General features: G+C 36.0%; 3 protein-coding genes across 4 annotated transcripts in view; 2 read left to right on the forward strand and 1 right to left on the reverse strand.

Moving 5' to 3' along the window:
* LOC106877366 (PTB domain-containing engulfment adapter protein 1) overlaps nucleotides 1-3982 on the forward strand; it is an 85792-nt gene extending 81810 nt beyond the window's left edge. The window contains exon 12 of the mRNA XM_052974128.1: nucleotides 1223-3982. Coding sequence (XP_052830088.1) covers nucleotides 1223-1303 — 81 coding nt within the window. The 3' untranslated portion in view covers nucleotides 1304-3982. The remainder of the gene's footprint in view (nucleotides 1-1222) is intronic.
* An 849-nt stretch (nucleotides 3983-4831) lies between these two features.
* LOC106877369 (adenylate kinase isoenzyme 6) lies at nucleotides 4832-11683 on the reverse strand. The gene is made up of 4 exons (XM_014926257.2): nucleotides 11291-11683; nucleotides 8417-8568; nucleotides 6586-6734; nucleotides 4832-5088 (listed from the first exon to the last, which is right to left on the reverse strand). The coding sequence occupies exons 1-4, from the start codon at nucleotides 11325-11327 to the stop codon at nucleotides 4902-4904; spliced, it is 525 nt and encodes a 174-aa protein (XP_014781743.1). The 5' UTR covers nucleotides 11328-11683; the 3' UTR covers nucleotides 4832-4901.
* Nucleotides 11684-16311: 4628 nt separating this feature from the next.
* LOC106877368 (protein mono-ADP-ribosyltransferase PARP16) lies at nucleotides 16312-26985 on the forward strand. 2 transcript variants are annotated; one of them, XM_014926256.2, is made up of 6 exons: nucleotides 16312-16760; nucleotides 20713-20850; nucleotides 21910-22116; nucleotides 23105-23270; nucleotides 24003-24147; nucleotides 25201-26985. In XM_014926256.2, exons 1-6 carry the CDS (start codon nucleotides 16560-16562, stop codon nucleotides 25337-25339), a joined length of 996 nt encoding a protein of 331 aa, XP_014781742.1. In that variant the 5' UTR covers nucleotides 16312-16559; the 3' UTR covers nucleotides 25340-26985. The 2 variants fall into 2 exon arrangements, with proteins under 2 accessions (XP_014781742.1, XP_052829897.1); XM_052973937.1 differs by having other exon boundaries at nucleotides 26158-26985.
* The last annotated feature ends 6 nt before the right edge of the window (nucleotides 26986-26991 follow it).

Here is a 26991-nt window from a genome sequence, read left to right on the forward strand (position 1 = left end):
TATGGACTTCTCTATCCATTCTGTTTTAATACCTGAGTATTTTCTCATTTCTGCTCCATTCAGCGCTTTGGGGCTTCCATTAGCTATATAATATGACACTATTGTTATAAATTACCTTGGCATTTAAGACTGAGATGTCTGGACACTTTATGTACCAATAGGTATAAAACTGTTCCTCCCCTCCTTGTTACTAGGGTCATCTTTTTCCTCCAACATCAAACAATGCAAATATATTCTTTCTTCTAGTTCACCATTCTCCCTTGGCATTTAAACCAGCCATAACCAGCCAAAATATTCTAGTTGTTTTATGCTCCAACTGATCAGATCTTGCCTCTCACACCAACCCTACAATATCCCAACCACATTGTTCTGGGTTCAGTCCCACTGCGTGGCACCTTGGGTCTTCCTGCTTGTGTGGCATGGTGCAGAGTCCTATTGTCACACATAGGGTGTTCCAGTAGCCACGCTCTTGACCCAAGGCAACACTACCTCCTCCAGGCACTTGATGTAGGCCTCCATGATGAGTCTGAGGCCGTGTGGGAAGATGAATGGAGGCATAACGTGGCCATCACTAGTGATCACTCCAAACACCATGATGTTGACTGAATGTTTGATTTTTATCATTCTCTGTGCATATTTTGGGGACTCAGATTGACACCCAACACTAAAATGTTCGTATTGGAGTTTCCGGCACAAATGCCAATCAGTACAGCGTATCATTTCCAAATTTCCGACTGAGTGAATTGTGTCATGGTACTGGTTTTCTCACAGATGGTGCTCAACTGACCCTACTATACTGTGTAGTCGACAAAATCAAAAACAATGCACATGCGCGAAATTAAAAATATACAATGGCGACAATTTACCCATCGCATCTGGTGTGTGTGTGTGTGTGTGTAGATATATAGAGATAGAGTGAGATTCGGTTACTATTTCTAGTAAGCCGACTAACTATATAGAGATCCTCACATTGACGCTAGGATAGGCTTACCTTAAACCCCACCAAAAGAAAAAAAAAATTTTCAGGGGAGATAACTCAGGCAACACATCGAAAAGTTTGGAATGAAAACTTACAAATCCCTTTCAAAGCTCTTCTCTCATTTAATTACAGAAATTTATTTGCTAGAAAGTTGACATTTCTAATTTAAACAAAATTATACTCTCACATATTGATCTAGTCTCTGAATTGCCTTATCCAATGTTTCCTTTTCATCTGTTTCAGACTGGATTCAGTCGAGGCTTGTGTTTTGGTGCCGAAGATTTCTCTCTTGACGATCTGGACCCTCTCAATCAAAAGTCTTAATGAAGTACTCTAAAATACATATTCAATGAAAAAAAAAAAAAAAATGACGAAATAAAAATAAAAAAAAAAACAAGAAACAAAACTAAGAAACGAAATAAAACCACACACACAAACCCTGTAACATTTTTTTATAAAAAGAAGAAAAAAGCCATGTCTCCTTTTCCGTTTATACTTTATTTCCTCTGAACTTCTTCAATTTTCTAGACATGACAAGGTATATTTCCTCTCATGATGCATTCAACTGACGTATATATATGTATGTCTTACATGTATATTAATTATGCCACCCAGAGAAATCTGTTTAGTCTGTATTGCTTATTAATCAAAACTATATCTTGTTGTTAAGCATGTTTCATTACATGATGATAAATCTTTTTCCAAGCATAACATCTTTTAATTCTAGCTATTTTATGTTGTTAATTCAATTAAATTTAGATACTATATTTTATTGGGAAGAAAACCAAAACATTATAAATGGCCAAAATTGCACTAAAGGTTTTTACGTTCTAGTCCAAAATTCTAGCTATGATAAGGTATTTTAATCTTTAATCTGCATAACTCTTTAGGGTTTAAAGCCACCAATTGCGTGCCTTTGTTGTAAAATATATTGCTTTAACAATCACAAGTAGAAGTGAAAAACATTCCATAGATAATAGATACCTGTAAGAGGCTTAGAGCTGGTTGTCTCAACACTTGAGGCTAGCTACACATTAGAAAGGTGCCGTGTCCAATATTGGTTCTTACCACATGCTGGTGGTTGGTTTCTTAAGAGATGTTAAAGTGCTGCAGCTTTAAGATTCTTGTGCCAAAGCAAACATACTGATTCCATATACCAAAGAGAGGGTAATATACACAAATATATATAGGCATATAGATTTTGTTCTCTTTTAATCCACCATATATTCTTGTTCAGTGGCTTGATGTAGAAATTTCCAATATTGTGATCTGTTATCTTGTGATGTATTTTTTTCTGGGAGCTATTTTTGGCGCTGGGTCTTTTTCATCAGTTTTGAAAATATTTGGGAAACAGGACATGAATGTGAGTATAAGATATAAACGGTTGGTAGTAAAGACTTCTTAAATGAAGATTTTGTCTTAGAGGTTGCCATAGAACTATTTTATTTCTAAATATATGTATCTGTCTTAAGCATTGAAGAATAAATTCTTTTGTTACCATAGTTCTGTTGAATCATATTGCCTATGTTTCAATTAGATTTTTAAAATGAAAAATTTAGTAACGTAAATTAACATTAAATTTTAAAGGAGGGTTTTAATTTAGATCACTTTAAAACAGGGAGTTTGTATCATAGAACAGGGAGCAATTTTAAAATGGTTAGTATCGGAATGGTTAAGAGAATTAATTATGACAGTAGAACAGCATTGTTAGTGTAGTTCTGCTCTCAGACATGACTACAAAGTTGCATAGATTTCTAGAGAAAACAGTACGAAAAAAGAGTGTAGACTGGTAAGTTTGATTAGATTTGATGTCAACCACTGAGCTTACGTTATATAATAGAGGTATCAATGTTATATGACAGAGAATTTGAAAAATAATTTAGATAATTGAGAATTTGGTGTAAGATTGTTAAGAGTTCATTAATTATTGTTATGCCTTCATTGATAAGTGTCAGACTGAGCGAGCTTTTGCCCTTTTGCTCGACGTGTGGTTTCCGTCCACGCTGAGCTACTACTGAATAATTTTGGTGAAGCTTGTAGTTACAATATAAATAGTCTGACTATGGATAAAACTATTGTGTTCAACTAATCACTTCTAATTAGGCAATTAATATTTTATTGTGACAGATTTTGGCAAAGGCCTTGATACATTATGATTGTAGTATTAGAGAAAATTAATTAGGAAGATTATTTTAAGCAAGAAATTTAACATCAAGATATGTTAGCATGCTTTATATTGCAGACAGAGTAGGGAACAAATGTTTTAAATCACAAAACATCTCTCTTTTTTTTAACATGGAAAAGTATAATTTTTTTAGGAGATTGGCTAAAGGAGAATGTATAGTATTATAGTACGAAACAGTTAGGTTTCGTTCTATAACAATTTATCAACATTATCTGTGTAAAAATTTCAGACTCCAGTATGAAACAATGAAAAATCTTATTTTGACTGTTCCAAAAAATTCCTCTAATATTTTGTGAATTTACCATATTCAAAAAAATAAAAATTTTCTATAAGAATTTTCATAAAGAAAATACACATAGAATCTTTCTCTCAAATCTCTGATTACATGGTGTTCTTGAGCGTCATTATCAAGTTAGGGTATCAGAATCATAACTTTTATTAAACGTGATTAACTATTGAAAAAGTTTTGTCACAAGTTCAAGAGATTTTCAGGAAAGTCATTCAGGTGAGAACACCTATCCTAAACAGCTAAAAGTTTTTTTTTTTAATTCATATTTTTCTTTTAAATACTGTTTCTTACCCACCCTTCCTTTTTTTTTTTTTTTTTTTTTTTTTTTTTTTTTTTTTTTTAGTGCTCATACAGTTTAAATTTCTACCAAAAAATTTATTCTATCTTGAGTTTAACTTGTAATATAAGTTTGTTTTTAAAAAAAAACAAAAAAATGATAAATAAATCTTTGAAATTCATTATGTATTCAATGTCAGTCATAGTGAAAGTACTGTGATGCAGAACAAAATATAAATATGATGGAATTTTTTTTTTGTGTTTCTCAAACGAATTATTATTATTATTATTATTATTATTATTGAAGGCAGTGAGCTGGCAGAATCATTAGCACGCCGGACAAAATGCTTAGCAGTATTTTGTCTGTCTTCACATTTTGAGTTCAAACGCTGCAAGAGTCGACTTTTCCTTGCCTTTCATCCTTTTGGGGTTGATAAAGTAAGTATCAGTGAAACACTGGGGTTGATGTAACCAACTAGCCCCTTCCTACAAAATTTCAGGTAGAGTGGTTGGTGTTAGGAAGAGCATCCAGCTGTAAAACCATACTCAAATAACATATTAGGTGGAAGACAGGTGAAGGTTAATGGCAGGAAGAGTATCCTTTGGCATTATGTCGTGCTTGAGAAAAAGACTGATCAAGCCAAGCAAAATCGCAGTCATGGCAGATACTGGTGTCACGCAAATGGCACATAAAAGTACCCATGATACTCTCAGAGTGGTTGGCATTAGGAAGGGCATCCAGCTGTAGAATTTAGCATCCATTATCCATACTGGCATGCTGCACCAGGATCCAGTCTGATTTGGCATAATTTTCTACGGTTGGATGCTCTTCCTACACCAAATCAGACTGGATCCTGGAACAGCCCTCCAGCATTACAGCCCAGTCAAACCATCCAACTCATGCCAGCATGGGCAATGGATGCCAAAAGATGATGAACCCACCATAGAAACCATGCCAAAATGCAGGTCTTGTCCTGTCTAGGTTGACAGCAACTCCAAATATGCTGTGACTTGGACCAGCATGGAAGAAGAGACATAAATTCCCAATTAAGTATTCATTTTATGGCATTGATTATCAGAATGTAATAACTGCAACTTTCAATAGAATATATATAATTTATTAATACAAATCAGACAAGACTAAAACATAAATACGGAGATAAAAAAATATTTTAGTTGGTTAGTCTCCATTGCTCGACCCATGTTGCAATTTTATTTAAGTTATCTTCCATATCATCGGGTGTATTGCTTGCTAACTCCTGGACAATTTCAGGTTTATAGGATTCACGAGCTTCTTCTAGGATTGTCTGGAATATTTCACACTGTATATTGTCCTCCAATTTCTTGCCACAATATCCTCTGAAAAGGTAAAAAAAGTTTTTAATGTTGAACTCTCTCATCAGTATAATACTACTACTCCAAGGTTTCTCACGGACAGGAGCCAAGCATCTTGAGAAGAATGAAATGGAAAGTAGGGGAATGGACAAATAATGATGTTTTATCAAAATCATCATCATCATTTAACATCCGCTGTTTCATGCTTACATGACTACAGGGTAAAGACCCAATCTTGTCATGCGATTACATCTAGAAAGTTCTCCTCCCAGACACAAGTCTGGGCAAGATTGTTTATGGAAGATCAGCAGTCACCCATGCATGCCAGCCTCCTCTTTTCACACCACCAATGTTATCTAAGGGAAAGGCAAACATTGATACATTTTGGCACCAGTGACATTGCAACTCAGTTTTACAGATGAGTGAACTGGAGCAATGTGAAATAAAGTGTCTTGTTCAAGAACACAACACACAGACTGCTCCAGGAATCTAACTCACTACCTCATGATTGTAAGCCTGACACTCTAACCACTGAGCCATGCATCTTCACTATGGTCAGACTGAATTTTTTACTGAGGCTGGACACCCTTGATGTCACCAACCCTCACTTGTTTCTAAAGAAGGCAATATTTCCACATAATCAAACATTTGCACAGAATACTTGAAAGAATGACATTGCTTGTATGGCAGTGATGCTCATTTACAACTATTCTATATTACATTGTTCTGACAAATCATTTCTTATATGTGCTGGAAAATAATCAATCACACAGAGCATTAGACTAGATCAATAATTGCCGACATATAAATGAACATGACGCAAGATTGGTTAAAACGTGAATTGGTGAAACAATTGTAAACAATGACTGTGGCCATGCTGGAGCACCACCTTTAGTCAAGCAAATCGACCCCAAGACTTATTCTTTGTAAGCCTAGTACTTATTCTATCAGCTGTCCTGGGCTTTGTGCCAGGTGATGAGGTCAAAGTATGACAGAGAAACAGGAACAGCTGTCTTGCTGCGAGAGAGATACATTGTTACCCCAGCTGGAAAAGTAGAGTAACTTGATTGCCACTGTATGTGCACTCCACATAACTAAAGCAATGACCACATCATCATCGTCATCATCATTTAACATCTGTTTTCCATGCTGGCATGGGTTGGACAGTTTGTTCACAGGAGCTGACAAGCCAGATGACTGTAGCGAGCTTTCCTGTCTGTTTTGGCATGGTTTCTATGGCTGGATGCCCTTCCTCATGCCATCCACTTTACAGAATGGCCTGGGGGCTTTTTATGTGGCGCCAGCAAGGTCTGCTTTGGCATAGATTCATTCCTCTAAGTATGACTGATTGGCATTAAGGAAACAAAACAGTTGTAGAATACTCGTTCCAACAATTCCTGTAAATGCTTGAAATTGTAGTCGCCCCTTACTTAGAAAAAGTTGTAAAGACGGGTTTAAAATAAACAAATGAAAAATTCAGCAATAATCATATTAGGTTTACTGCAAATAATGTCCATTTACCTGCTTTGGAGTCGATCGTAGAGAATGGTATTGTCAGTCCTTAGTACAATGACAGCATCAAACCAGCGTTCTGGGAAAAATTCACATGTGTGATATTCCACTATTGTTCCATTCTTTTGCTGCATTTGTTCTTCCAATTCATCGATGACCTATCAGAGTAGAAACAGGCTTATAGTTAACAGCAGCACCAGCACCTTCACTGCAACAACAACAACAATAGCAGCTGCAGTAATAGCAAAAGGGATGATTGGGGTTACTTTTCTGCTTTCACAGCAACCACAGACAAAGCGTCAAAGAGGGAGTTTGTTTATGATTTACTAGATCTATAAGAAATAACAACCAAATGCACCTTTCCAAATGGGAAAGAGACATTGGATAATGTAGCCCTAAATACACAAGGTCTACATAAGAAAAATAAATAAAAGCTGGGATGATTACAGTTGGACTGCTTTTGATCACAGGCCTGTTCAATCAGGGATGGGATAACCTGGTGCTAAACAACAACAACCAAAAACAAAAGCAACAACAACCAGATGAGACTTTCTAATATTCAATGTCAGAGCAAAGAACCACAACTTTCAAGACATTCTCTGAAATGCATTAATAAACAACGGGTTAATGAAGGTAATGTATGTGTAACTGGATCTTTGTCAGATTCAACAATGAAGTATACCTCAATAATTAGAGCACCTACATCAACTACTTGCTAAATTAGCAACTAAGTGGCAGAGTACTCCACTGACACACATAGATTCTCCTGAGTTATAGTGTCATTTTCCCAGATTCAGAGGTGCATACATTCCCCAACCACTAAGTCACACATCCCATTAACATAGCCACAGGTAGAATCAGTGTGACAAAGTGTACAAGACAAGGCTGTACTTTTGAATTACAGGTAAAAATTCACTAGATGGGCTTCCACACAGTTTTCATCTACCCAATTTTCACTCACAATTGTGCATGATGAGATTGAACTTGGCACTCTCTTGATTTCAAAATGAACTCTTTAACTATTACAGCCACACTGTATCCATACATACACCTATAAAAAGGTGGAAGGGAGCAGCCTAATTCTTAAAATTGAACCGAAACAGATCGTATTTCTGGCATGACATTTCTATGAGGCATCATGCCACATGTTTACCTTAGCTGAACATCATCATTGTCATCATTTTCAGGCATGGGAAGGACAGTTAGACAGGGTCTGATGAGCCACAGAATAAAAAGTAAGGTGGAGTACAATTCGACGGCTGTTTAATGACCACTACACACGTTTCAATACAACATAGATCTTACTTTTGACTATTTATTCTTTCATTTATATATATATATATATATGCTGCATACAACAAAGTATACAATATTCTTCTTACCATCTTGTCAACACAACCATGAAATATAAAACAGAGACAGTGACACTTGTTTACAACTATCAATGATAATTGTAGACGAGTGTTCTGTTTCCAATCTTCTGTGAAAACATGCCAGGTCATGGGAAAATATTACTTTGCTTGAAACAGGTTAGGATTGGTGACAGGAAAAGCATCTGGCAATAGAAAATCCACCTCAATAAAATTCTGTCCAATCCATGCAAGCATGGAAAAATGGACATGGTGGTGGCGGTGATGATGATGATGATCATCATCTATTATTAGTTAGGCCAACAATGATTTGTCTTGCTCAGCGACACAACACAATGACTGTAGTCAATATGGCCATTAGTCTACAACCTCCCTCTCAATCAACTTACTTTGAACATCACTGATCAAGTGTAATGATCTGACATAAACAGGGTCTACATGACTGATTTGAAACACAGTTATGAACTTACCTGGTCTTCATCCAAAATAGGACAGCCATAGTCCTCATCCCATCCATCAAAGAGAGAATTGGCTTTGGCTAGTTCTCCAACACTGACGTAAGTTAGATTACATTTCTCAGCTAACTCATTGCCTAGAGTAGATTTACCTGTACCAGGTGTGCCTACAGAGGAAGAATAACATACAGGCATTTATTGATATCTATTCATTATTCAAAACAAATCAACATCATCATCATTTAATATTTACTTTCCATATTGGCATGAATTGGATGGTCTGAAAGGAGCTGGCAAGCTAGAGGGCTAGACCAGGCTCCAGTTGCCTGTTTTGGCATTGATTCTATGGCTGGATGCTCTCCCTAAAGCCAACCACTTTACAGAGTGTGCTGGGTGCTTTTTACATGGTGCCTTCACAGATACACATGCTCTTTACATGGTGCTAGTACAGGTCTATTCATGTGGTACCAGCATGGGTACTCTTCATGTGGGGCTGGCACAGGTGCTTTCCACATGGCCCCAGTAGCTTAATAATAAAGATTCCTCCCACTGACATAAGGTCACAATCTGTGTGTAAGGAAATGGGTATAGTCAATCGAACTGACAAATACAAAACACATGCATATTTTATTGACCCTAAAAGTATTTGCACTCAAAACAGGAGGTAGTGAGCAGAGCAAGGGATACCACTAAGTATTAACTCTGGTAGTCTTTTCTGCTGCTCTACCGATAACAATAACAATAATAATAGTTTCAAGTTTTGGCACAAGGCCAGTAATTTCAAGGGAAAGGTAAATCCAAGTGAATTATATCAGTCCCAATGTTCAACTGGAACTTATTTTATCGACCTCAAAAGGATGAAAGGTGAAGTTAACTTTGGTGGAATTTGAACTCAGAGTGTAAAGATGAACAAAATGCCGCTAAGCATTTTGCCCAGAGTGCTAATGATTCTATGAGCTCATCACCTTAATAATAATAATAATAATAATAATTCCTGCTATAGGCATAAGGCCTGAAATTTTTGGGGATGGGTGGTGGGGTGAAAGGCAAAGTCGACTTCAGCAGAATTTGAACTCAGAACGTCAAGGCAGACGAAATCCTGCTAAGCATTTTGCCCGACATGCTAACAATTCTGCTAGCTCACTACCTTAACAATTATAATCCTTTGTACTTTAGGCACAAGGCCTGAAATTTGGGGGAGGGGGATAGTCGATTACTTTCATTTGGACACAAGGTTACCAATCTGAAGAATGTACAATGAATTTAATGATAACAGTGACATGGCAGGATTAAATACCTTATTGCATTTAGTTTCATCCTATATTCTGAATTCAATGCCAGCCATATATAACTTTGTTTTACATCTCTGGTATTGTTGTAAATAAAAGGACATTCCTAATATTGTATACCGATGTTCCAAAATATTCCTGCTATGATTCATTTATTCATATATTTATTTATTTTTGCAGACAGCACATTATATATCTATGGTTCAGTGTTAAGGAGAATTTGGAGATTTACGTTACCGCATGCATTGGGTTGATTGACAGAGTAGAACTAACTGAATGCTCAACACGATTTAATCAACTGTACTTACTCCTCACTTGGAAATGTGTGGGCAAGAAATTATCAACATTGTTGTTGTTATTATTATTCACTCAAAATCCGATCTACTTTATTAGTCTTAATGTTTGAACACTTGTGCTGATTGATAAGTTATGTCCCTTGAAACATAAGACAACCTGCTGTATATCGGCCATCGTATGTCAATCAAAACAAAAAATTGGATTTAAACCAACATCCTGATCTAATGCGCAGTTTTGGGTTCGGCTTATCTTATTAAAGTCCACAGCTGTAGCAGACCTCGACACTGATAGCTGACAAAACGTTCATTAATTTCACAATGCTGCCGCTGTTTATTATGAAGAGTTGTTCCTTCCCACCTTAAAGTACCTGTTCACAAGTAGGAAGATGAGGTCCATTTAAGGGTTAACGTGTTTTAACAACAAACACAATACTGGGACAATGACAAGATTCGAACTACCAACGTTTCAGTGATGATGTCTTGGTGGAGTTTAAAATAGAACGTGCAAACAGCATTCTTAAAGACAGAACACGCAAACAGCAAATTAAAATAATTTAGTTTTAAATTAATCTGAAATCCTGCTAGATACGAGGAAGGTAAATCCTTTCTACTATAGGCAAAAGGCCTGGAGTTTTGTGGGGAGGCTGACAATCGATCACATCGACCCCCAGACGTGACTGGTACTTAATTTATCGACCCCGAAAGAATGGAAGGCAAAGTCGACCTGAGTGGAATCTAAACTCACGACGTAGCGACAGACGAAATACTGCAAAATATAAATAATGTAATATGTAAATACGATGTAGCAAAGAGAATTGTCTAATGTGAAAACTGTGTGGAGAAACTGAAATAGTTTACACACCAAGATAATTCTTCGTCTGAGCCAAAAAAGAGCATTCAATTTCCGAATTGGTTCTTAAAGAAAAGATGAATTGGTTTTATATACACGAACTAGAACAAGGAAACTAAGAAGTGAAACGATATGTCACTTCAAGAAACTAGCATTTTATTGAACACCTGTCGTAATAATTATCAGTTAAAGAACGCAGAGGTCACAACTCTAATACAGTAACCGATTTCAAGTATTGGTACATTGGAATCGAAATAGATTAGTGATTTAAAACCCCAAGATAAAAAAGATTCATATACTCAGTATAAAATCTCGATCATTTGACGTAAAGACCCGGTAAGCTTAAAAGAAAACAATAAATATAAAAAGCTGAAGGAAGCTGTATTAGTTGAGGTTATATTTGTTAAAGCTAGGGGGAAAACAAAATAGTAAATAACTAAAAGAAGTCGCTAACCTGTTATCAAAATATTCGGACCACGTGTAGATGCCATCTTCTGTGTTAAACAGTAATATATTCAACGCATGAATATATCTACCACTTAACATATTCGTACTTCAACCGAACAACATTAGTTCGCACTCTGATTCATTTACTTTACGAAATGCTGTTTATTACTTTGCTACGGCAGGACTTGACTTCAGAATATAATGGGCGTGACTGAACACCACAAGGCATTTTGTTTTCTTTTTGGACACTGAACTCGGATCTATTTTAAAACGGGGGCGCCAGTATTTTCTTAACGAAACACTTTGAAACTTGGGACACTGGTAGAATGTGTCATATAAAACATCTTTTACTCTTAGTCTTCTTAACAAAAAAAAAGGAATTCGCAAGTTATTCCATGTAAAAGTTGTCGTATTTCTGTAATTTCAACCAATCACTGACGTCTATTCAGCTGAATAGAGTTTACTGCTGGGCGGTCATAAAAATGTTATTCCCTGTGACATATTTCATCCGGTTTAATCGTAATTTATACGCATATATTGTTTATATAATAAATTACGCTGTGCGTATCTATGTGTGTAACAATTTTAGAGTTCGGATTCTCGAGTTAGGGTTAGGGTTAGGGTTAGGGTTACGGTTAACAGTCTAGTTAGGGTTAGTGTTGGGGTTAGGGGATTAATACGATATACACCGTTACAGCGCTAACTATTTTCAACTGAATAGACGTCAGTGATTAGTAGAAATTATCGAAATAAGACAATTTTTTACATGAAATAAATTCGAATACAAAAATATTTTTCTGTTCTATAACACAAAATAGATAAGTATACGAAGTTTGAAAGTCTTTCCGTACCAAAAACACTACATAAAACATAAATGAAAACTGGCGCTGAACTCTCTTGGTTTTTTTACAATTAAATAGTTAATATTAACTAAAGAGATGCGAGTTTGGGAGTCGATAGTTCAAATACAGGCATCCTAGACTGCATCTTTCACCCAAACGGCCACTGAACTGATACACACTCCAGCCCTTGTTTCCTCAATTTGTCACTTTTACTTTTTCAACACAACTCTCATCTCCCTGAATCTTGACCAGTGGCTCTCAACTAAGGTCTTTGTGACCCTTGGGTGTCCATATACAAATTTGTTCCTAAAATTTATGTGCAATAATTCTACAATACACAAAATATTTAAACACTTTCTTTTTGTGTACAATTCCTAATAATATCTTATTACAAAGATATAATAGGATTTTTTTAAAGCATCGAATGGCTACGAGGGTCCACCCGAGTAAAATCGGAATCAAAGGGGTCATAGGTAAAAAAAAAAAAAAGGATTGAGAACCGCTGATCTAGGTAATATCTTGTTACCTCCACTCATACTTACCTACTTCATTCATTTCTTCTTCACACTTCAACCATGCTGCGTCCACCTTAAGACCCTGTACTAACTTTCACATTCAATCCTTTGTGACTAGTACATCAGTCCTCTGAAATTCGTTTCTCTTCACTCGTCACCCATACTGTGACTACCTGAACAGCCAATATTAACTGCCACGACTAGTCCTTCTAGCCCTACATGTCAATCTTCTGAAATATCCACCCTGTCGGTCTTTTTTTTTTTTTTTAATCTATAGCCGTCTGTTGCAGTTATTTAAGAACATCAACCAACGGTCAATCACCTTTGAACGTAAAAGCCATTGTCACATCTTCCTCCAGAACTTGCCATTAATTAGAGAGTATTGTAGTTCGCTTGAATATCTATGCATGTCTGCCATCGATCAACGAGATTATTTATGCCTCGTTGATAAAAATGTAATGGCTTTGATACTAAGAAATCTTTGAAAGCTGATTCCGCCTCTGGTTTGGACCTGAAGGTTTTATCACTTAAAAATGAGTTTAAATGTTTTAAAAAATGGTAGTCAGTGGGTGAAAGATCAGGAGAATATGGAGGATGTGGTAAAGTCTTAGCGCCATTCTTGCAATATGTAGTTTTGCATTATCGTGGAGCAAAATTGGACCACGCCGATTCATCAATGCAGGTTTCATTTTTTGCAAGTGAGCATGCATTGCAGCGATTTGATTGCAGTAAACCTCTGCTGTAATGCTCTGATTGGCTTCCAGAAAGCTGTAATGGACGACACCAATATTTTCGGAACAACCTAATAATATTTTACTGAATATAACTCTTTAAACGAATGGTTTGAATATGTAGGCTTATTTCACAGTACAACGACAGTAGGTTCATTTGACAGTAAATATGTATGTCTATTTGACAGGATGTTAATATCTCTAGAGATTATTGATTGTCTATTTTACCAAGAGTCAATAATGAAAGAGTTTCTACGTAGTCGCTTGACCTGCTAGATAAAGTTGATGGAGGGATACATTGGATAAGAGATTTGTATATACACTGCATAAAATAAAAACGAGATGGTTATGGTTGCTATGCTATTGATCATGGATCACTCATTTAGAGCTAATATGGAGCTGAACAACAACAATATTTAATATGATGTAAGTGAAAGTAGCGCGAGAAAAACAGGGGAATTATAGTTATTCTTCTAGCAATTTAACGTATCACATTTTTTCTGTTTGAAGAAAGTGTGTGTGAATACTGAGGAGAAAGAAAAATAACTTCCTATAGACACCACAATGGATGTTTCTTTGGTTGAGAACAAATGTTATAAACGATATACCAAAGATTTACATTTCTCAACAGCTAGAGCTAAACCAGTGTTTCTCAATCCTTTTTGTCCCACGCCCATCGATCTAAAAAGGTTTAAAAAATCGTTCAGTGAAAACTTTATTGTAAATTCTATACACGTATTGTTCTATTCTGAAGTGACTCATGGCCTGTCAAAGTAATGCTACGTCACAACCCCGACAATCGTTCATACACACAAAAACATAGCAAAATGGGGTGAGAAAGAGAAGGGCTGTCGCCTTCACCCAGGAGCAAGAGTAAAGGGGCGCAAAATTTCTTTTGGCTAAAATGCTTGTTAATTAAAGTGACATTTGTCTCCAGAAAACCCTTACTACCTTGTGTGCACTGCATGTATACACACACACGTCATATACATTTTCTCAAACACTACATCTTTATTTCTCACGGGCATGCGCGTGCACACGCACGCACATTTTTAGTTGTACGGTATGTCTGCTGATCAAAAATATGTACTCAACGCATTTGAAGGCAAAGTGTGATATTACACACACACACACACACACACACACACACACACACACACACGTACATCATAATAAAAAAAATCATCCAATCCAATCAAGTCGGGGATTATGGTTTCACGTCAACAATAGTCAACAATACTTAGTCCTTGGAGAGTTCGTAAAATTCAGCTTACGTGAGGAGTGAAAACTTTTTACGTTTCGGATCAATTCTCTTCATCAGTGAGACTAAAGAAACTGATTGACCACTGAGCTCACCAGACTCTTCGCTTAAATCCCTTTGATCACATTTAGTAGGACAAAATCTCTGAAAGAGCATTCCGTTCCATAATTTTTTATTTTCGAAAATTTCTGCAGATTTCTAAGTTTTAAACATAGAAGATATTACAATTCTGAAAATAAAATGCAATCTTTTCTCTTTTACTTGTTTCAGTCATTAGACTGCGGCCATACTGGGGCACCACTGTGAAGAATTTTTAGTCGAATGAATCGTCCCCAAGACTTATTTTTTAAAGCCTCATACTTATTCTATCAGTCAATTTTTACCGAACCACTATGTTACGGGAACGTAAACAAACCAATACAGGATGTCAAGCAGCGGTGGGGACCAAATACAGACAAAAACTCCCCCCACACACACATATAGAAATAATAATAACAACAACAACAACAATAATAATAATAATTTCCTTATATGGAATTTATAAATATTTTAATGCATCGCTACGTGCGTTTCCACAAATTACTTGTCCCTTAAGATCATAGTCCGTATTCCTGGGATGATTACGGTATAGTCTGTAGTATCCTACATTATATCGGTACAGCTCGGTGCGGCCCCAAGAAACTGGTATTGTCATTTGACATTGCTGTAGCCGGCATAATAGATCGGAGCTTTTATATGCATATTCAAAACGTTTCCCGTAAACGAACTTAAAGGATATATATAATAATTATAATAAGAACAATTACGAAGTAGCGCCACATGCTAGAAGAAGACGCCAAATGGTCCTAAAACTAATTTATTTATCACAAATGAACAAAAAACAGATTTTTTAAAAGGTTTAGCCATAAATCGATCTATAGCTAAACCTTTAAAAAAAAAAATCCTTTTTGTTCATTTCCCTCACTTTCAGCCCGTGCCTATGTGAAAATAAGGTAGTTTTAGAGCCATTTGGAGTCTTCTTCTAGCATGTGACGCTACTTAGTAGTTGCCCTTATTATAATCATATTTATAAAATTAAATATTTTGTATTAATTTTTACCTAAATGGCTTTTTACATGCTAGCTACTTGATAAAATCCTATATAGATTTTATCTTTGATTATACGTGTGTGTGTGTGGGTTTGTGTGTACGACAGGCTTCTTTCAGTTTCCGTCAACCAAATCCACTCACAAGGCTTTGGTCAGCTCAGGGCTATAGAAGACACTTTCCCAAGGTGTCACGCAGTGGAACTGAACCCGGAACCATATAGTTAGGAAACAAACTTCACAGCTAAAAACATTTTTTTTTTCTTTTTTGCCACATCTTCTATTTCCATGTAACACAAGCAACAACAAAAAATATAATACACTGAAATATTTTATTGTAAATGTTAAGAAATATTTCTTACCCACCCGTCTCTCCGTCCATGGAATTACATCTCAAAATAAAATCCAGAATCCGAGGAAAGTTGTTGCTTTTAATTGACGAACTCAACCACCACCACCACCACCACGAATCATTGTTTTAATTACCTCTGGTTTCAATCAATAAAATTTAATTGTTGAAGAACAACCCTAACTCACGAGAAAATCCTAAGTTGTTGGTTCATATTTAATTACTAATACTCGCCTTTTACCTTGTTCGTGCTAATCTCCTCGGCTCGTGATAAGCTCTATCACTTGAACATGTCGCCTTCTATTATTGTTACATTCTCTTTTCTGGCCGTTTCCAACACTTTTTCTCTCTCTTTATTTAATGTACACGACAAGACAAACATAATTTAGACATTCATATATGTACGTCTTGACCCGAGTTTCAGTTTTAATTTTTTATTTTTATATTCTATTTGCGTGTGTATGAATGAAAGTATTGAGAAAGCAGCTGGAAAATGAAGAAAGAAGAATCGAATCCTCCTCTACCCGACGGGAAACGAACTGTATTAGAACGAGTGAACAGCGATCCCGTCGCCTGTGATCTGACCATCAGTCTGTTTGTGGCTGCCGTCCATAGTTATCGTCATGATTCTGTCTTGAGACCGTTTCCTCCGGCATTTATCAAAGAAGGTTTCGAAAAAGACAAGAAGGCACTGGTCTGTATCCCTTCTTTTTGTTTCCCCCTTTCGTTAATTCTCTTCATTCCGTCTCATCTTCTGTTTCTTTCCTTTCTCTATTTGTCTGTGTATTTATTTATTTATCTATCTACCCATCTGATCTGGCTAATCTATCTATATTTATTTGAGTGTTCAGTCCTGATCAGGTACGTCTTTGATCAAATGCATTTCACACTTGACTCAATTTATCCCGTGCACGACAGTACGGTGTAATTCGAGGGAGATTTGACTGCTATTTTAAGTAAACTGAAGAATCGCACAGAGACGAGCTGCTTTCGTTGGCCCGACCTTCGTTCTGTCTCCGACGAGATGCTATCATTTGTATCGTTCATTCATTCTCTCTAACCTCGATTTTATAAATGACACCCTAATCTCGATGGCATTCTTCATGGATTGGAATCGTTGTCGTCTGCTTTGACAGTTAAACAATAACAAACTTCATTACAGCATCTTTACTCATTAATAATTAAACAACGGCAATAATAATAATTATTATTGTTGTTTGTAATAGACACACGGTCTGAAATTTAGGGCAGAATTAGTCGATTATATCGGTTTCCAGTGTCTGGCTGGTACTTTATATTTTATCAAACCCGGGGATATGAAAAGTAAAGTTTAGTTCGCCGGGTTTTGAACTCAGTACGGAAAGAACCGTAATAAGTTCCGCAAAGCTGTAACGATTCTGCCAACAAATCATCCCTGTAATAATTATAATTTCTAACATAGACACAAAAACATTACGTTTAGGAGAGGCGTATAGACGATTATATTGACTGCAATACTAAACTGGCACCGGCTGACAATTGTTAGTCCAGCTTCATTAGAGCCTGAAGGGTGCCAAATTAGTGATTTCACCAAATTAAAGATTACAAATTAAGTATACACTTAACCAAACAGCTAACAACTCCCCTCACAAACCAGTACGAGTTAATAATGAAATAGGAACCATTAAATGAAAATGAAAGGGAAATTTTAATAACCTACACAAAATGCTGTTTCTAAAATGAAGAACTAGAATTTGCAGCTAAACACGTACATGTCTTTAGGTGAAGTTCTGTTAGGGTTCTTATTTTCTTCATTTTGGAGGGTATTAAGATGTCAGGAACTGATCATGACAATAACAACATATCTGGGTGAGAAAATGTTGAAGCCACTGAATTTTCAATGACTTTTCTACCTAACACCTTAAAGCTATTTTGTGGACATATCTTGCAAGCTCTAAATGGTTTCAGACTATTCCACAGGAATGTGGAATATAAAACTACAAACAACAACAGCAACAATAAAAATAATATCATAGACAGATATAAAAATAACAAGAAAATAAGACAATAATAATTGCAACAACATCAACAACAACAACATAGACAATAGTTCTTTTTGAATAGAGATGATTGGTGTACTAAACAGTAACAAAAACAACAACAAATGCTATTGAACAACAATTACTACAACTACTAAACATCAACGGTGACTGCTGCTGATGTTGCTGCTGCTACAACTACATCACCAACACCACAACAACAATAACAACACATATTTCTGCTAGAAGCCCTGCAAAGGTTCAAATTCCACATTCTTCTCATGATTTAAACTGTCAAATGAAAACAAATCTAATATAACTGACAACAACAATACCAACAACAATGACAACAAAACCATCTTCTTCTTCTACTACTACTACTACTACTACTACAATGTTTCAAGAAAGGACACATGAAATAGTATAGTCCTTGACACTTTAAAAAAAAATGCAAGGTGGTCATGGCTAGAATTCCTTTGCATTCCATCTGCTAGAAATAGCAGCCAAATCCCTCTCAAATCACCTCTTACCATCTGAAAGCAAGCACAGGTGTGTTAGATAGTGCAGAGTTAGCTATCGATACATTTAGATCTGAAAACAAGATGGGAAGGTCACAGCTGGGAAACTGTTAAGTGTAGGTCTGCTCAATCAGGGTTGGCTTATAGTTAAGCAACATCACCTTGGCTGTTACAGTAACCAAGACAGTAACACTAGTCTGGATTATATATCAGCATTTATTTCAGCCAAAACATTGTGACTATGATAACCATTACTGTGTGGTTAAGAAGTTCACTTTGCAACTGTGTGGTTTAGGGTTCAAATCATGTTGTGTGACACCTTGGGCAAATGTCTCCTATTTCTGCAAGAAGCCCTGCCTGGGCTGACCAATGCTTTTGTGAGTGAATTTCAGAGATGGAAACTGTGCGGGAGATCATCATGAAGGTGTGTGTGTGTGTTTGTGTATGTTAGTCCTCACCTCTGCCTCTTGACTAGCTGGTGCTGGTTTGTTTATGTTCCCATAACTTAGCAATTTTATATAAAATAAATATCAGACTTTTAAAAAAGTAATAAGTCCTGGGGTTGATTTCTTCGACTAAAGGTGGTGCTCCAGTATGGCTGCTATCAAATGACTGAAATATGTAAAAGAGAATATATATATATATAATTGGGTACCCTCCCAGCAGTATACTGGATAGATACTATCCCTTAGTGGGTTGTACCCCCAACCCCTAACTCTCTCACGTTATATATATATATATATATATGTGTGTGTGTGTGTATAAAAGTGTGGGGTTTGCCAAGCAAGGGAGAAGAAAGAAGGAAAAAGTTTGAGAAGGATGGGGTGATAAAGAAGCATTGGTATGGTCAGATTTGTTTGTTTAGTACTTAGTGACCTTTTAGGGTGGAGAAGGAAAAAGAATTTTTATATTTGAATTGAAAGACCAAATGTTGTTTTTGACATTTAATTGAAAAACCAAATGTTTTCTTTGACATTTAATTGAAAAAACCAAATGTTGTTTTTTACTTTTTTCAGTAAAAATTATAATTGCATTTCCATGTCTTGTTTCTTCATTGTTTTGTAGTCATTAATTTGGAGGAGGTAGAGAGGTGTGGTTTTTGTATTGGTGTGATCAAATTTGAGAAAACTGATAGACAAAAGCTACCTATGAAATAGTAAACGCCAGGGAAAAAACCTTAAAAAACAACTTACAAGAGCAAAATTCACATCAGAGAACAAAACAGAATTCTCAGTAAAGGAGTGTGGAGACAGCAGATGTGGTATATGCAACAATAATAACTAGAAGTATATAGATGGGAACACCCACATAAAATCTAAGAGTGGATTCTTATTCAAAGTAAAAGCAAATACAAACTGCAAGACACCAAACCTCATATACTGCATTACTTGCCCCAAATGCAAGGAGAATTATATTGGTGAAACTAACATTTCCATTTGCCAACATGCAAGAATCCACATGGCACTAGCACCATTGCTTTTTATGTGACACCACCACCCACACCAATGCTTTTTACATGCCACCTTGCTTTTAAGATCTCAGTTCTGTTGTGGTGGGCAGGTCTTCTCAAGTACAGCAATGCACCACATATCTCAGTCCTCTATGGCAGTGGTTCCCAAACTATGAGTCACGATTGGAATCCTAGTGGGTCGCAAAAAGTTATAAAATTACGCATTAGCTTTGATTAACTGCTGTCTATCGAGATAGTTCAAGACTCATGTTTTCAATACCAGACTGGTTGTTTTATCATTGAACCTGATGTTAATTCTATTATTGAGCGTAGCAAGAAACAAGCTCATCCTTCTCACAGGCCTCAATGAAAATGTAATCTGAAATAAATTTGTTTCTTTCATTAATGTTTTTACCCAGTAGAGTTAAGTGGGTCACCATAAACTGGTGTCATAAATAGTGGGTCGCGTCTCTAAAAAGTTTGGGAACCACTGCTCTATGGTAATTCCTCTCCTCAGAAAATCAAACAAAAGATAGTTATTTTATTATTTTTATTATTTTATTCTGTGAATACAATGATGGCTTTCCATTCCAGTTACTTCACTTTCCCCCCTTTTCTCCTCCTAATAATCTTCTTTTAAAATGTTTCTGTATCTTGCAGGAACAAGCTGTAAAAGATATTCCTTCCATGGCACAGCTGGAGCCATCTTTTGACAGTCTACCAGAATCAACAGTAAATTTACTTATGTGGCACTTCAACAATAAATACTTCACTCTTAAAACAAGAGACAAAAATGATGTAAGGAACTGTTTACCTCTTTATTCCTACTTACTCTTCTATTTACCAATTCTAAAGTGAAGAAATGATAAACTTCCCCTGTGACATTTCTTCAGGTTTCTTAAACACATCACCATCATTGTCATCATCGTCATCATCATCATCATCATCATTGTCATCATCATCATCGTCATCATAATCATCATCATTGTCAACATCATCATTATTGTCATTATTATTATCATCATCATCATCATCATCATCATCATTGTCATCTTGTCTATTTTTCCATGCTGGCATGGGCTGGACAAGGCTTCTTAAGATAGTATTCTACAGCTGGTTATTCTTCCTGGCACCAACTCTTAGGCATTTTATTTCACTGGTCTTCTCAGACTGAGTTGTTGTGTAGCACGACATATTGTTTATGTGAGGCATAAACAAATATTCAAAGCTGCTGGAATAATGTAATGCCAACACATGTGGAGGCAAACACACACACACACACACACACACACATGTAGAAACCATATCAAAGCAAGCATTGGAGCACAGCAGCATCCTCTGATTTATTGGTTCCTTTCAAACTGTCTAACCCATACCAGCATGGGAAATTAACATTCAGCAATGATGATAATTCTACACTTTATCACTTTCAAGAATATAAGCACGTTTTTAGGCACAACACACGTGGAGTCAAAAAGAAACACTACATTTCACCCGGCACTGTCGTTCACTTAGTGCTCTCTCTCCCTAGTGTGAAGCTACCTTGGACATGTGAGCGTGTTCACAACAACCAAACACTTCATTGCTGGAACTGTGAAGCACACAGTTTTATATAAGGACTTTTTTCATAAACTAGGAAATGGCTACTGACATTAAGCTTAAGGATTATATAATGCACAAGTATAAAGAAAGAATTAAAGTTTAAAGGACTCATTATATTGAATGTTATCGATAGTATTGAATGGAAATAGTGGGTGCTGCAGTTCCGCAGATCCTACACACGAGCTGCCACTGTTCCTGAGACATCCTCCTTCCTATAGCTCAGTGTTTTACCTGTATCTGCCTTCTTTTTTCCAGTATTACGACATTTTGAGCCTGACCGAAAGCCGGGAACCTACATCAGTGGAACCAAGTCACGTGTTTGAGGTACTTCCAAGTCAGCTCAGTCAATCGAAGTTTGAGCAACTCCAACAAGGGAGACAAATACTGTATGCCTATCATGGTAGCCGGGTGGAAAACTTTTATTCAATCCTCCACACAGGATTAGCTTCTCATATGAATAAGGTAATTGGGATAGATTCTTGTGCATCTTTTAACCTTTCCTGTTTCCGTCATTGAACTGCGGCCATGCTTGGGCTCTGCCTTCTTTTTTTTTTAGTTGAACTGATCAACCCCAGTACTTACAATTTGATTTTAGTCTAATACTTATTCTAACAGTCTCTTTTTGCTGCACTGCTGAGTTACAAGAATATAAGCAAACCAACACCACTTGTTAAGCAGTTGAGGTGGGGGTGGGGGCGAATGCTGAGACAAAGAGACGCTCACCCGCATGTGCATGCACACACACGCACACACACACACATATATATATATATATATATATATATATATATATATATATGTGTGTGTGTGTGTGTGTGTGTGTGTGTGTGTGTGTGTTAATATCAAACAATCAGAATGAGTGCTCAACACTGGACAGTACATAGAATGATGCACAGGAAGTGAACAATGACTAGTGTACTGTTGGTGAATTTCAGGAAGTATGGGAGTTTTGAAGGATGCAGTGTCCTGACAGCCAACTACTGATGCAAGTAGTTTATTCCATGCTTCAGCAATTCTGAGTGTAAAAAACTCTTTCTGAAAGTCATGGATGCTGTGTTATTTTTTGATTTTGTAAGTATGTCCACGAGTGTTAGACATGGAATTCAAAAAGGTGCCCAAGGTTGTTGTTGTTATTGTTAGAAAGATGATGGATAATCTTGTGGGTGTCTACCAAGTCTGTTGCAAACGTCCACTGTTAAAAATAATTTACTTCATATCTCTCGAAGTTTCTAAATTGTTATAATGTAAAATCATTTTTAAATATTAAAAAATTTTAAGCAAAATTTTGTGGAGGTTAAATTTTGAATGTTTTCTGGAATTTTTTGTATGTGGCTCTTCTGTCATCCAAAAAAACTTTGGCTTTCAGGAATTTTTTTTGATTTCAGAATTTGTTTCAAAAAAGATTATCAATTGTATTTGTATGTTTAAAAATTTTTTTTTTTCTTTGCAGAATGGTATATTTGGAGAAGGTACTTACTTATCAAGTGAGCTATCTGTCTCTCTACACTACAGTCCTGCTGGTTTAGGCTGGTCAAAAAGCTGGCTGGGCAATCGATTGAGTTGTGTTGCTGTATGTGAAATTATTGATGACCCTTCTGTCAAATGTCAACCTAAAGGTGAGTATAAACACAGCCTGTTCCTCAATCTCCAAGACATAAACTGTATTTTCTTATCTTACTTGGGTTACATTCTGTAATCCAGAAATCATTGTCTTGGGGTTTAATCTCTTCATTGTCATATACAGATTTATTTATGGGAGAAAGACAATCAGAACTCTTAAAGTAATAGCAGAGCAACTGAGAAGAGTTTCTACTGGATCTGGTCAAGGAGAAATGGAAGTGAATTTAAGAGGGCATAATTTAACTGCTCCTAGGTATGAGTATGGAAACTGCATCCCTCTGCCAAGCCATGTCGAGCCATAGAAAATTTTCCCCAACAGATTCCATCTGACCCAAGTGAACATGGGAAAGTGGATGTTAAATGATGAATGAAAGAATGATGAATTATCCAGAAAGAATACAGGACTCTGCTACCATCTGTGAAATGGAAATGCTCAATGTTTAGTGAAGGAGTATTCAGGAACTCTGTACAATATCATCATCATCATCATCATCATCATTATTTTAATGTTCACTTTTCTATCCATGCCTGGGTTGGGAAGCAAAGCTTCTTAACTGTACAATCCTGCATAAAACATTGAATATAGTTTATCTACTACAATTTGAATATTTAACCATATTCTTCTCGACAAGACAAAATATTTAACCTTGCTCTACTCAACAAGACAAAAAAAGATGTAAAATTATAAACAAACTCTTCATTTCTCTCTCTCTTTCTATACTGTTTAGGAGACACTGAGTTGAAACGGTCACGTGCTCTGTTACCTAATAGTATTGCTGGTGAAGTACCAGAGAAATACTATGTAATCAGAAATAATGATGTAATAAGAGTCAAATATCTGCTCGTCTATGCTGATAAACCATCTAATAACAAGTAAGTAGACAATTTTGTCTCCCTTTTCACATTTGTTCACATGTTTGAATTAGACTTTATTAGTCTTGCTTTTGTGGAGGTGCATGGATTAGTGGTTAAGGGTGTTGGATTCATTATTGTTAGATTGTGGTTTCGAATGCTGCCATTGATTAGCTCCAAGAGGCCATCGCCTCTAGCTAGCTATGTGATACACAAACCCGTGTCCATTATAACCTTTGAACAGGGGAGGAGATCAGCAGCTTCCCCTTGCTGGTTCAACATCCACGTGTGTATATATATGTATGTGTGTGTGTGTGTGTGTATATATATGTGTGTGTGTGTGTATATATATATATATGTGTGTGTGTGTGTATATATATACACACACGTCTTTGCGTTTGTCCAGCAAACACTTGACAACCAGTGCTGGTTTGTTTACACCCTATAACTTAGTGGTTTAGTAACAGAGGCTGATAGAATAAGTAGCAAACTTTAAAAATGAAATAAGTATTGGGTCTCTTTGTTCGACTAAACTCCTCAAAGTGGTGCCCCAGCATGACCACAGTACAGTGACTGATACAAGTAAGAGATGAAATATACCTGATATTGTCTTTTATCACTTATATTCTTTTACCTATTTCAATCATTAGACTGTGGTCATGCTGGGGCACTACTTTGAAGAACTTTAGTCAAATGAGCCAATCTCGGTCCTTTTTTTTTTTTAAGCCTGGTACTTATTTTATTGGTCTCTTTTTATGAACTGCGAAGTTACAAGAGCATAAACAGACCAACACCAGTTGTTAAGCAGTGATGGGGGACAAGCACAGACACAAAGATCGCGCTTCTTTCAGTTTCCATCTACCAAATCCACTCGTAAGGCTTTGGCTGGCCCAAGGCGATAGTGGAAAGCACTTGTCCAAGGTGCCATGCAGTGATATTGAACCCAGACTCATATGGTTGGGAAGCAAACTTCTTACCACACAGCCACATCTTTGCCTATATTTCATTCCTCAAGATATCTTATACTGAACTTTAATTAATGATTTTTTTTTCTTTTTCATTTTGTCTTTCTAGATTACGGAATCGTATGTCATGGTTCAGTCAACATAAATTTGCATTACTAATGGCATTTTATTTCCTACTCTTAGTAATTATTGGATTGGCCAATTCTAAACAATTTAAACAAAATGTAAAACGGTTGTTTAAGTCTTGATTTTTTTTTTTTGTTAATTTAGACTGATGTAATTAACAAAAGCAAAAACCAAAAAAACAAAAAAAACAAAATGAAAGAAAATGGGAATCTGCAATTCCATGCTCTTGATTTATATTATCTGCTTGTTGCTAAACAACATTGAGTTTATACACCTTCCCAGACAATGCTTTATCATATGTTTTTACAAGAGAGATAAGACAAACATTTAGTCATCTATTATGTGTAAGCAGACAACATACTTAGTTTTGCTGAGACTATTTGGGGTAAGGAAACACATGTGACCAGAAACCAAACTGTCATAATTTCAAAATCTCCTGGGACTCAATTTCCAATCAGACCTGGAGACTTTCAAATTGTAAGTCTGGTTTTAACTCCCGACTGATTTTAGCAGCAACATCAATAATGTTTCCATACACGTTTTCATTGTATGTGTATTTATGTCATACGATGTATGGGTGAAAGGGATAAACATGAAGTTATATTTCTATTTGTTCTATGACTTTCATTGTGGATTAAATAAATATTACATACAAAGGGTGAGTCAGTCATTTGCAATGCACTTATAAAAAATTGTCGGCAATGATGATTTTGTTTTTTTCTTTCAAGAAAGTGCCACCTTCATTGCTATAGTGATTCTAAGTCATTGGCAGATTTCAAAATTGAATGCTTGTACAATTGTGTGAGTTGTTTTGGAACCCATCTTAACCCTTTAGCGTTCAGATTACTCTGTCAAATGTAATGCTTATTTATTCACATAGTTTGAATTAATCATTATCTTGTGGCTTTGAAATTTCAAAGATGTGATTGTTTATTTTTAGAATGGCATTGCAGAGTACATATGAGAGGCTGGATATGACCAGTTTGAACATAAAACAGGTAGAATATTTTGGCCGGATATGGCCAGTTTAAATACTAAAGGGTTAAAATTTACTTGAAGCCAAATTAGTTATGGAGGAGTTCACAAGCAGAACATAATTTGAATATTATTCCTCACTTCATCAAGTCATCCAATCATCTGTTTAACAGAACCATGACATGGATATGTTCAGTATTACCATCGACACAAAATGTGGTTGGGCACCTGGTTACTTGATATGTGGCACTTGTGTGACCATTTTTGAAACTTTTTCAATGCATTCATCGACAATCTGTAATAGCATGACCCTATTCCCACACTTTACTGAAAGCCTTTGATAGATTTCAGCTCCTGATACATATTCAACCCACAAGAAATGGATCACTGAACGTTGCTCTTCTTTACAGTAAACTAAAAGTGGTGCAGCTTTGGTTAACATAACAAGAAAGACAACTAAATTGAAATTTCAAGTTCAAACCTGAATTATAGTGATTAAAAGATCACAACTAATTTTCTCTCTGAAATGAGAAACATAAGAGCTTTGCAAACTAATGATTCACCTTCATGTATATATATATATATATATATATATATACACACTTACATATCTGACATTATTTACACAATATCAGTTTTGATTTGTTACTAAGGAATTCCTTATACACACACACACATATATATAACTACCTGATAGTTTTGATTAGTAGATGCATTTTATATATATAATATATATATGCTAAAAAGGCAAACCAGTGGATTCAGACAGAAATAAAAAGGTTTTTAATTTAAACGTGAA

The sequence above is a fragment of the Octopus bimaculoides genome, chromosome 17 (assembly GCF_001194135.2).
Source record: "Octopus bimaculoides isolate UCB-OBI-ISO-001 chromosome 17, ASM119413v2, whole genome shotgun sequence".
NCBI lineage: Eukaryota > Metazoa > Mollusca > Cephalopoda > Octopoda > Octopodidae > Octopus > Octopus bimaculoides.